The sequence below is a fragment of the Ctenopharyngodon idella genome, chromosome 2, assembly GCF_019924925.1.
Source record: "Ctenopharyngodon idella isolate HZGC_01 chromosome 2, HZGC01, whole genome shotgun sequence".
In the NCBI taxonomy this organism is placed as follows: domain Eukaryota; kingdom Metazoa; phylum Chordata; class Actinopteri; order Cypriniformes; family Xenocyprididae; genus Ctenopharyngodon; species Ctenopharyngodon idella.
The window spans coordinates 37,995,956-38,008,354 of NC_067221.1; the positions used below are offsets into that span (position 1 = coordinate 37,995,956).

Genomic DNA, 12,399 nt, shown 5'->3' on the forward strand with positions numbered 1-12,399 from the left:
AAAAGGCATTTATGTGTGAATTGTTCCTTTAAATGTCGCTCTGCATGTGTGTGTTTTCTAAATAGTATGTAGAGAAGTTGGATCTGAGTGGGTTTGTGTCTCTGATCGATGACCCAAGTCGTGATAGGAATCTGGAAGCAGCCAGATTGAACCTCCGCATGAAGGATGGAGAAATCAAACTCACTGTGAGTATCAAATGTCTGTCAGTACACACACATCTCGCTCCCCTAAAGCTCTTAATCTCGGCCTCACACCCACAGACCGCTCACAAGACTGCCTGATGTATATTCTACACAGTGTTGGGGGTAAGGCATTACAAGTAATGCAAGTTATGTAATCAGATTACTTTTTTGAAGTAACTAGGAGCCCATCCACATGGAGACGAGTTTAGCTGTATACGTAAATTTGTATCGTATAGGCGTTTCGTCCGGACAGATCCAGCGTTTTGGGAGCCTGAAACCGCTATTTTTTTTTTTTTTTTAAACCAGGTCCCAGAGTGGATAAATCTGAAAATGACACCCCTGCGTTTTCGTGTGTACAGCCATCCGTATATATTGTGAAACGATGATGTCATCCCCTTAACGTCTCGACGCCGCTACGTCACGTAACAGCAACAACAACAATAGCGTACTACATGCTTGTGTTTGTGCTGCAGAAGCTACTGAGCCTATTAGCTTTACTAAAATAAAGCTTTATTACTAAGCTTTACTAAAGTTTGTATACAGCGTGCAAGGTTTATATGGATGCTCCAAGTCTTCTTCTCCGTTTTTAGTGTATCTCTGTGGCAGAATTACAGCACCACATACTGATCTGGTATGTATACTACATCATTTTGAGTCGTTTCAGTGGTTTCGTGTGTACGCAGATATTTCTTGAGACGAGGAAAAAAAAAAGATTGGATAGTGAAAGATCTGGCTTCGTGTGGATGTGGCCTAGTAAAGTAACTCATTACTTTAAATTTACAACAAAATATCTGAGTTACTTTTTCAAATAAGTAACGCAAGTTACTTTGTTTTTTAATGTATTGACTGACACCTCTTCTGTCCCCATGTTGAGAGAAATCAGGAGTAAGTGCAGAGGCGTTGAATGCGCTGTGTGAACATGATGGTTATTGTAGTTCTAGACTAAATGTGAGCATTTACTCATCTCACTTGCACAAAAACAGATTCAGTGTTTCTCAAAATGAATAAAAACAACTTTCTTCTCTTACATCCTATTCTTCTGCAATCCAGAATGGCAGCAGGCCTAACTTTGCATTTCCTTCAGCCTGAGGCTTATACTTTTGGTGTGAAAGGGCCTTTACATTTGACAAGAATAGAACTTTTGTTGTTTTGTTATTCAAAACAAAAAAACAAGCAAGCGCAGCCCAGATGAGAAAAGGTAACACAAAAGTAACACATTACTTTTCATAAAAAGTAACTAAGTAACACAATTAGTTACTTTTTTAGGGAGTAACGCAATATTTTAATGAATTACTTTTGAAAGTAACTTTTCCCTAACACTGATGTTCACACTTGTAGTTCAGTTCTCTTGGTTATTTTGGACCAAAAAGTTCTGATTCGCTTAGCATTCACACTGTCATTTTTAATACCAAAGCTAAAGATGCAATAACAATAAAACTACTTTTATGATTTTGCGACGGAATTTACCGAACATCCAAAACAATGCTGTTATGCTAAATGCGCTCGTATCTGCCTACATATATTGGTATTTTTATGAGCTGAGAACTCATAAAGTGCTTATAAAATGTGTAAAGGAGTCAGAACAGTGCTTTCTTGAAACAATAAGCTCCAATCTGAATGCTTGGACTGTCTGAGACAATCACGCTCCAAACGCACAACTCAATCCCATCATGAGCAAATGTGGGTTTTTCACTCTTCACAAAATTCTCCATATGATATTTACCTTTGTCACGCTATAGAGAGTTTTGGTTTCACTGGCCATTATTGTATTCCTGTTTATGCTCAGCACATCTGATGCCAGTAATAACACTTCCAGACAGCTCCAGGTCATATTAAGGTCAGGTCGTGGCTAAACAGCACTTACTGTACAGTGTAGGATCACTATCAGCCATTAGATATACTGTAGTCCTTGCTCAGGAAACTCTTGGTTTATTCTGCATTCGGAAACAGAGAGATTGTATAGAGATTACCAACGCAAAAATGCACAAAAACACTTTGCCGGACATTGACTATCACTGTATTTTGATACTTCCCCTTACAAACCCATGAGCAGCCCTTTCATACCTCAAAGAAATGCATAAATAAATAAATGTTCTGTGAGAACTTAATTCACAAATACTAATGTACAAACTGTAAAAACAAACACCTACCAAACCACCCGTTCAGAAGTTTGGGGTCAGTAATATTTTTAAAATATTTTTTTAAAGAAGTCTCTAGCATTTAATTGAAATATAAATCTTTTTATACAAATATACTTTTGATCAATTTAATGCATCCTTTCTGAGAAAATGTTTTATTTATTTATTTTAAATGATGGATGGATGAATCAACTGTGTTGTATTCCTCATTTGTAAGTCACCTTGAATAATCAATAAATGTAATGGAGATCTATTTGGCTGTGAGTTACTGTATGACTGTAATGTAATGCAGTAGTGTAACTAAATATTTGCATTGAATTATAGTTAATAGTATAATTAATACCAATATCTGTTTCTCTCTTTCCTCACAGGCACCAAATCTCGAGGCACGTGAGCTGTGGAAAGGTTTTCTCTACTCTGTCGTAGATGTGAGTTCAATCAAATTTTTTTAAACAGAAGTTAATATATATTTTTTAGTTTCACAAATGAGTTTATGTCCTTACAGTAAAAACTGTAAATGCTGGCTTAGCGCTAGTGTTTTTTTAGTGTTATTGTGTGCATGTCAATAAATACTTACAGCTCCTGCTGCAGAACAATGAATTTCGGTCAGAGTCAGCACCCAGTCTTGAATAATAATCTTGTTCTGAGTTGGTTAATCAGATCTGAGACCTTTGAACTGCAGAGTTTTATGACCAGTTTCCAAGAATGCAGTCGATACCGTGATTTATTTCCGTTTGGGAAGGATTTGGTTTACCATTATGGCTTTTTTAATTGCTGAATATATTTTAATGGCTGATGTCTAGAGAGGAAGATGGCTGATATTATGTTGACATACACTACCGTTTACAAGTCTGGGTTTTTTGTTTTGTTTTGTTTTGTTTTTTTTAAGAAAGAAAGAAATTAATACATTTATTCAGCAAGGATGCATTCAATTGATCAAAAGAGACAGACATTTTTAATTACAAAATTTTTAAAAATGTATCAAGGTTTCCACAAAAATATTAATCATCACAACTGTTTTCAACACTGATAATAATATGAAATGTTTCTTGAGCAGCAAATCATCATATTAGAATGATTTCTGAAGGATCACGTGACACTAAAGACTGGAGTAATGATGCTTTACATCACAGGAATAAATTAGATTTTAGCATATATTCAGAAAGAAAACAGTCATTTTAAAATAGTAATAATATTACTAGTATAATTAAAAAAAAAATAGTTTTTTTTTTTTAAACTATATATTTTTGTTAAATTCTGTTAATGCAGCCTTGGTGAGCCTAAGAGACTTTCAAAAACATTTAAAAATTGTACTGACATCAAACTTTTAAATGGTAGTTTTATGAAAATTGTATGACATCAAATAAAATGTGCACATATTTAAATGATTGTTTACATTATATTTATACAAAATTCACTTAAATGTCTGAGAATAGAAGATCCAACTGACGGTCCAATTGCACTATTTATTGACACTGCTGTTGGTCAACTTTGCAACTGACACAAGACAAAATGTTCTGTTAAGCAGATAGTTGGACACTGTTATCAGCTGATGGCGATAATCTCGAAATGACCAAATATTAAATGTCTTGATATAGTGTTCTTTCACTCTGCTTTTATCACTGCGATATGTGTTTAGTAATTAACTAAATTTTAGACATATAATAGAGTCAGTGGATGTAACAAAAGCTTTTAAGGAAAAGCTAGATTTTAGATTATTTTTATTTTTATTTTATGCTCTATTTTTAGATTTGTTCGAATTAATATTGAAAGAATTGTCTTAAAGGATTAGTTCACTTCAGAATTAAAATTTCCTGATAATTTACTCACCCCCATGTCATCCAAGATGTTTATGTCTTTCTTTCTTCAGTCGAAAATAAATGAAGGTTTTTGAGGAAAAAATTCCAGGATTTTTCTCCATATAGTGGACTTCAACAGTTACCAACGGGTTGAAGGTCCAAATTGCAGATTCAGTGCAGCTTCAAAGGGCTCTGCACGATCCCAGACGAGGAATAAGGGTCTTATCTAGTGAAATGATCTGTCATTTTCTAAAAAGAAAACATTTATATACTTTTTAACCACAAATGCTCGTCTTGCACTGCTCTGCGATGCGCCACGCATTACGTAATCACATTTGAAAGGTCACGTGTGACCTAGGCGGGAGTACCGCGGTAGGGCGAAGAACTCCATCTCATTTTCTCCAGCTTCAAAATCGTCAAACTTCAAAACTTTTTTTTTGTTAAGGCCGTTTGACTTAGTCTTTGCATGTTCCCTTTGTAAACACTCACTCAGTACTTCCGCCCACGTCACGCGTGACATTTCCAACACAATTATGTAACGTGTGGCGCATCGCAGAGCAGTGCAAGACGAGCATTTGTGGTTAAAATGTATATACTTTTTTACTTTTTTTTTTTTTAAGGAAATGACCGATCGTTTTGCTAGATAAGACCCTTATTCCTCGTCTGGGATCGTGTAGAGCCCTTTGAAGCTGCACTGAAACTGTAATTTGGACCTTCAACCCGTTGGTAACTGTTAAAGTCCACTATATGGAGAAAAATCCTGGAATGTTTTCCTCAAAAACCTTAATTCCTTTTTTCGACTGAAGAAAGAAAGACATAAACATCTTGGATGACATGGGGGTGAGTAAATTATCAGGAAATTTTAATTCTGAAGTGAACTAATCCTTTAATAGCTCAAATGTTTTTCAGAATGTCATTGTATATAATCTGTTTTGTAATTACGGGTGTGTTCACACTTGGCCGGTTTGGTTCGATTGAAATGAACTCTGGTGTGATTGCTCTGTTATTGTGATTCATTTGAATTGAACAAGCGGACCCCTGAAAAGGCACACAGCACTGTTTTGGATGTTCGGTAAGTATTGTCGCAAAATATACATCATAAATGTGTTTTGTTTTTGTTTTGTATCTTTAGCTTCTGTGTTAGAAATGACAGTGTGAACTCTAAGTGAACTAGGACTAAATGTATCACTTTCTTTTTTGATCCGGACCAAAATACCCAAGAGAACCGAACTACAAGTGTGAACACGCCCAGTTTGAGTTGGACATTAGACGCGCAATAAAGCGAATGTTCCATGACCGGTATTATAACAAATATTTATCACCATCATATCCACTGGCATCAATTCCGATCAAAACAACACTTCTGAAACACCTCCCACTCGTTTCTTTAGTGATGCTGTTTACATGTTTTCATAGATAAAGAGATCAGAGTCCCTGCGCATAAACCGTCACTATGCCCGGTATATTTAACTATGCAAATTAGAGTGATGTATGCTTTGTGTTTGATCACAGCTCGCTGTGCCCACGACACTCACCCTCCTGCCCGGGCAGCTGCACATGCTGAATGAAGTCGTGGAGAAAGAAAAAATGCGTCGAAAGGCCCGTGCATCTTCCAGAGCCCCTTCATCCCCTCTCTCGCTCCCACTGGTGGGAGAAATACCTGCGTGAGTATCTGTTTATGTGAGCGAGTGTGTTTGTGGAGAGGGGTCATAGATGACATTCTTGAGCATCTGTGTGTTTATCCATTGCAAAAACATCACTATTACTATTGCTCTAATGGGAGTAGGGCTGCTACTTTTCTAAACGATGTTTGCCTACGTGATAAAAACAGGCAAAAAATTCCATGGATTTACGCCGTGTACTAGCCAACAATAAAAACGATCTCTTCCGTGTGATTCTTATTTTACATGGCATTTCTCAGAACTACAAAATGCAGCCAAACTAGATTTTAGTGTTTTATATCATTATTTGGATTATTCCTGAAGTTGTATGTTTTATGAGGTATATCCGGTGTGGTTGATGTGTTATTCATAACTCATTTCCTTCAGCCTGAGGCTTATACTTTTGGTGTGAAAGGGCCTTTACATTTGACAAAAATAGAACTTTTGTTGTTTTGTTATTTAAAACAAAAGAATCCATTGCCAGACTGTATCTGCTACTGCCGTTAACCTGTTCTTATTAAAAGTGGCACTCCTTACTAAGGTTTCAGTTCTTATTACTCATTACAAAACCTTTACTTTATTTTTAGCCTATTCTAGACATTTTAGACTTGTTATTGTTGACAGGGATTGGCTTAAAAGGACAAACCTTTACCAAAATCTTCTACATATTTAACGGTTGTGAATAATCTCGTTCTTATTGGATACTTGAGACAAATATGTTCATGTAGTTGTGCTTGTTTATGTTATTTGGCAGGTGCTTCAGGCCTGTGTCTCGAACTGAAGCGGAGGTGCTGTTAGAAAGACATCCGGACTGTGGGAACATGCTTCTCAGACCGGGACGGGACGGATCTTCACTCGCTGTCACTACACGACAAGACCTGAACGGGTAAAAACACTGAAACATCTCTCTCTCTCTCTCTCTCTCTCTCTCTCTCTCTCTCTCTCTCTCTCTCTCTCTCTCTCTCTCTCTCTCTCTCTCTCTCTCTCTCTCTCTCTCTCTCTCTCTCTCTCTCTCTCTCTCTCTCTCTCTCTCTCTCTGTCTCTGTATTTATTTCTGTTTTCATTTATCGTTGAGAGAATACCTTTAACCTCCAAAAGTTCACTTGTTCTAAGCTCTGTTCTAAAACTTAGTAATCCTCCTTGCTGTCTTCTGTCTACATAGGCAGCTGACTTCTAAAGCACCATCCTAAACCAAATGGAACCTCATAAGTGACTTATTAGAGGCTATTTATAGACAGCAGCTCTGCACACTACACAAATAGTGCTCATTAAATGTAGCGCACAGGAGACTGGACTTGTATATACACATGCTTTGTATATTTTACATGATATCAGTGGAAAATGTTCTTTATTTTTCACTACTGAATTAAATATAATTAGAGTTGGCATTTTATTTGACCTGATATGGCATCTTGACTTTGTATCCACTGACCCTAGTGCAATGTTTTTGAGACCAGTTCATCATATATGGCAGTTGTGACATCATCACTGGATTTTACTGGATTCTATTATGTCATTATAAAGGGCCATTAGGGCCATTATGGCAACCACTGAATTTCATTATGACAGAAATTTTCCCTTGGTTTATTTATTTTGATGTCATTGCTAGATTTCACTGGATTTTATGATGTCCTCATATAAGGCCATTTTGAAAATCACTGGAACTCCACTCAAATGCATTGGATTCATTCACTATGGCCTTGTCCACGCTAATATGTTTTCGATTGAAAACACATCTTTTTCTTTCCATTTTGATCTTCCGTTTTTGTCCTGCAAAAATGGAGCTTTTTGAAAATGCTTTCCCAATTTGAAAACATAGTGTGGTCTGTGAAAACGGAGGTACCGATAGATATGTACCACTATTGTGCCTGTTATGTGCTTCATAACAGACACAATATATCGCAGTCCTGCAAAGATGACAAAAAAATACTTGCAATTGCTTTCCTGCGGCAAAACATGAGAGCATTTGCGTTTTAGGCCAAACATATAATAGTGACTGAGTGCGACCTGGACACATCAGTGAATGGGGAGATATTTTGCTAAATAAAGTTATTCTGCCAGAAGAATATCATGAGCATGTCTGTTCCGTCTGCATCACCTCAGTGAGCTTTTAATAAGGTTTTACACATGTGCAGTAAGGTGAATTTGGCGTTTTCTGACGTTTCAGTGTGGATGTGAAACTTTTGGAAAACGCTTGAAAACGCTAGTGTGAACAGAGAGTGTTTTGAAATGAAAACACCGTTTTCAAATGAATCCGGATTAATGTAGATGTAGCCTGTGATGCTGGATCACTGTTACTTTTATTTATTTATTTACTAATATAATATTTAATAATGAGAATTAGCTTTTATTTTTATATTTTCAGTTTTCATTTTAGTTTTAGTAATTTTGTTAGGTGCTTTTGTCATTCTTATTACTTTAAAAAAAAAAAAAATTCTATTTACATTTAATTATATTTCAGTTTTAATCATTTTAATACTTCAACTTATTTTATTTCAGTTAGTTGCCAAGGCAAAAAAAAAAAAAAAATTCATTTAATTATTTATATTTTATTTTATTTCAGCCTTTTTCAATTAACGAAAATGACGTTCAATAGTTTCATTTGTAGTATCAGTTAACAATAACACCACTGGATGTCATCATAAATGGCCTAATAGGATTGAAGTAGGCTCACTAGTGTTTAGAACTGAGCCGTAGTGTTGTTTTCTTTTTCAGCTCGGTGTTCAGGCATTACAGAGTGACACAGAAGCAGCAGGGTGGTTACATCATCGACGTGGAAAACCCAGTATGTGAAAATGACTTTCCTAATAAAGGGAAAACATCAACCTTGGGGAAATCTCACTTCTCCTCTTATTTTTGGTCTCTTCCTCCAGATTCCCTGTCCCACACTGCATGATGTCATCAATTCACTCATGGAGAAAACAGCCGGGACTCTTCAGCCCTTCATATTAGAAGAGCCTTATGAGGAGAACATCAGTACGTCACAAACTCATTGTTCAATTTGGCCATAAAGTGACAATTAGTTTGTACTGAACTCAGCATGTGAATTTCCTTTTCCTGTAGCGTTTGTGTCATCCAACTATGAGAATGGAGAGCGAACCCTGCACTGTGCTCCCATTGGGCCTCTCTCTCGAGCTCCATCACTGCCCCCTAAACAAGGTACCACACATCTCATGCTCCACAGCTTCACACAACCACATCTGCTGATATTTCTTTATATATAGGATATAGATAGCAGAAAATAAATCAAGTTTGCTGCAGCTTCATAACGTCGCTGTCATGCCGAAACCTTGTATCTCCAAAAACGCTACTTTTTAGGAAATGGAAAAACAGTTTTTTTTTTTTTTTTTTAAATAATAATTAAACACTGCATTGTCAAAGTTGATATTGTAGCTTTATATGTGGTCAGAAACTTGCATGAGTCATTATATTATTAACATTTTAACAAAACCAAGCTCAAATGGAGTTGCAAGGTTTTTTTCTGTCATTTGTACAAAATCTCATGTTATTAAAGATGAAGTGTTACGCATCAAAACGCAAAAACATTAGCCTTTATGTGTATATATATATATATATATAATATGCAGGAACAAATGGACTTGGATGCTATAGTGACTCTTGTTGCAAAAGTATGAAACAAGTCTCAATCTGTGTGTATGTGCAATTTGTGGCTTGTTGGACATAACACTGTGAGAAGTTTGAGAAAATGCTGGCTCACTAGATGTAGGACTGTACATACTGGTCATACGTCTATGTGACCTAGTCTTTTAGTGAATGCTTTTATCCAAATCAATATACAGTACACTGTCTATTTTCATTCCAGACTAAGTGAGTGTGTGTGTGTGTGTGTGTGTGTGTGTGTGTGTGTGTGTGTGTGTGTGTGTGTGTGTGTGTGTGTTCAGTAGCTACAGACAGATGGTCCCTGCAGTCACAGACGAGATCTCCCAGTTCCTCACCAAGATCCTTTTCCCCATCTGGCTCTCCGTCCAACTCCATGAGAAGACTGGTTCTGTCTCCTTCACCTTTCTCTCAGGGTAAGAGCCCAAGGCCCTTTTTAACAGCTCCAAAACTCTTTTCAAAACATTTCTACTTGATAACACTGATTTTTGGGTTCTGAATTTTATTGTATTTTTCTATAAATTGTCTTAAAGGGATAGTTCACCCAAAAATGAAAATTTGATGTTTATCTGCTTACTCCCAGGGCATCCAAGATGTAGATGACTTTGTTTCTTCTGTAGAACACAAATGATGATTTTTAAGTCCAACCGTTGCGGTCTGTCAGTCTTATAATGCATGTCAATGGTAACTCCATCTATAAGAGTCAAAAAAACATGCACAGACAAATCCAAATTAAAGGGTTAGTTCACCCAAAAATGAAAATTCTGTCATTTATTACTCACCCTCATGCCGTTTTACACCTGTAAGACCTTCGTTAATCTTCGGAACGCAAATTGAGATATTTTTGTTTAAATCCGATGGCTCCGTGAGGCCTACATAGGGAGCAATGACATTTCCTCTCTCAAGATCCATAAAGGTACTAAAAACATATTTAAATCAGTTCATATGAGTACAGTGATTCAATATTAATATTATAAAGCGACGAGAATATTTTTGGTGCGCCAAAAAAAACAAAAAAAGGACTTATTTAGTGATGGCCGATTCCAAAACACTGCTTCAGGAAGCTTCAGAACATCATGAATCAGCGTGTCGAATCCGCAGTTCGGAGCGCCAGAGTCACGTGATTTCAGCAGTTTGGCGGTTTGACACGCGATCCGAATCATGATTCGACACACTGATTCAGTTTCCACAAAAATATGAAGCAGCACAACTGTTTTCAACATAATAAGAAATGTTTCTTGAGCAGCAAATCAGCGTATTAAAATGATTTCTGAAGGATCATGTGACACTGATTTTTTTTAATTTTTGAATAAATTACATTTTAAAATGTATTCAAATAGAAAACAGATATTTTAAATAGTAATTATAGTTCACAATATTACTGTTTTTACTGTATTTTGATAAATAAAAATGCTGTCTTGGTGAGCACAGGAGACTTTTGAACAGTAGTGAATACTATTTTTCCTATGTGCATTAGATTCTCTGGGACCCCAAACATAGAGAAAGTAAAATCAATCTTAACAGAATATGAGGGTTAAAATATGACTGGATATTTAATATACAATATGACTAGGAAGTTCTCTTCCCATCAGGCCTCACAGACGAGCTCAAACAGAAGCTGGAGAAGAGACGGACCAGTCAAGAGTGATTTCCTCCTTATTTCTGCCCACCCTTCGCCGTCTCATTCTTCCAGTGCCTTCCAATAAAGACTGATGTCCTGTTGAAGGAACAAGGACTCCCTGTAATCGACACTCTTCCCTCAGTGTGACTTAAACAATGACACTTTATTTGACTTTATTAATAACACAAGAGCCGAGGTCCACCAGCTTGTCCTGCCTCATGATAAGGCTGTCACACAATGTTGTGAGTTCCTTTGAGATTATAGAAAATTAAAAAGGAAAAATCTGAGCCAATATTCTTTATATCTCTTTCTCTCTCTCTCTCTAATTAATAAGACATTTACACTCGGGTTTCTACTGACAAAACCATGAGTAGAGAATATATTTCCACACATTTAAGAAAGAAGCACATCAAACTGGTCTTACAATGAAGGACTTAATAGGCTATATATCTGGTTTCAATCAAGCACTAACTGTGAACTGGAGAGAACTGATCTAAATGCTCAGACGAATGTGAACATGGTGTTGTTAGGGGCAGGGTCCAAAATTAACACTCCCCATAACCAAACGCACATATAAATTGGGCAAATATGCATTTATGCATTCGGCAGATGCATAAATGCATCATAAATGCATCATAAATGCATCTGCCTTGTTCCTTATTGCAACTTGCATTGCAATAAAGGTATAAGCCTAAATTTAATCAGATCATGCATTCCCTGGGATTTGAACCCATGACATTAGCGTTGCTAGCACTATTTTAGCTTCAGTAATGCAAAATAAAAACAGTAACTTTATTAGGAACATGAACATAATACGGTACATGATTTAAATTGAATTGTAAGGATGATCCACACTCTCTTAAGGACATGCTATATTTAAAGAGAAACCATGTCACGACTGGAACAACAAATATATATAATACAAATAATGCAGTTTCATGGCCAATAAGAAATATATGGCCTTTGAAAGGTGTGGCAAAAGTTCATTTTTGACCCTGCTTCCGTGTGTCTCAATAGATCTGTAATATTTCGAAATTTGAATGATGCTTTTGGACACATTTCCAGGAGAAACACCCAAGTTTATGAGGCAGGTTTTGCTTAAAATGTTTTTTTGAATATTAAGGACAATTCAGCCTAGAGGTGAGTGTCTCAGATTTGTAAGCGTTTAGGGATAGGTTGTGAAATGGTTCCATTTGTGTTCCTGAGTAACCAACTTTCATTGTCGGTTTTATGAACATGCATGGTACTACTGTGACTTTGTAGATATCTGTTTTCATGTGATGTTAAAATCATTTCTTGTTATTTATAACTGTGATATTTATGGGAATTAAAGGGAAGGTTTTATATAATTCATCCGCTGTTAAAGTTTTATATTTGACT

The 12,399-nt window shown here is 36.3% G+C and overlaps 1 protein-coding gene across 2 annotated transcripts in view; it reads left to right on the forward strand.

The window, feature by feature from the left end:
- The window catches only part of stap2a (signal transducing adaptor family member 2a), a 16,467-nt gene extending 4,095 nt beyond the window's left edge, over positions 1 to 12,372 (forward strand). The window contains exons 3-11 of one of the 2 annotated variants that reach the window (XM_051866305.1): positions 66 to 185; positions 2,692 to 2,748; positions 5,632 to 5,783; positions 6,535 to 6,666; positions 8,496 to 8,565; positions 8,654 to 8,756; positions 8,844 to 8,939; positions 9,686 to 9,814; positions 10,991 to 12,372. In XM_051866305.1, coding sequence (XP_051722265.1) covers positions 66 to 185; positions 2,692 to 2,748; positions 5,632 to 5,783; positions 6,535 to 6,666; positions 8,496 to 8,565; positions 8,654 to 8,756; positions 8,844 to 8,939; positions 9,686 to 9,814; positions 10,991 to 11,046 — 915 coding nt within the window. In that variant the 3' untranslated portion in view covers positions 11,047 to 12,372. Of the gene's footprint in view, positions 1 to 65; positions 186 to 2,691; positions 2,749 to 5,631; positions 5,784 to 6,534; positions 6,667 to 8,495; positions 8,566 to 8,653; positions 8,757 to 8,843; positions 8,940 to 9,682; positions 9,815 to 10,990 lie in introns of both variants that reach the window. The other variant, XM_051866295.1, reaches the window with a different exon arrangement.
- The last annotated feature ends 27 nt before the right edge of the window (positions 12,373 to 12,399 follow it).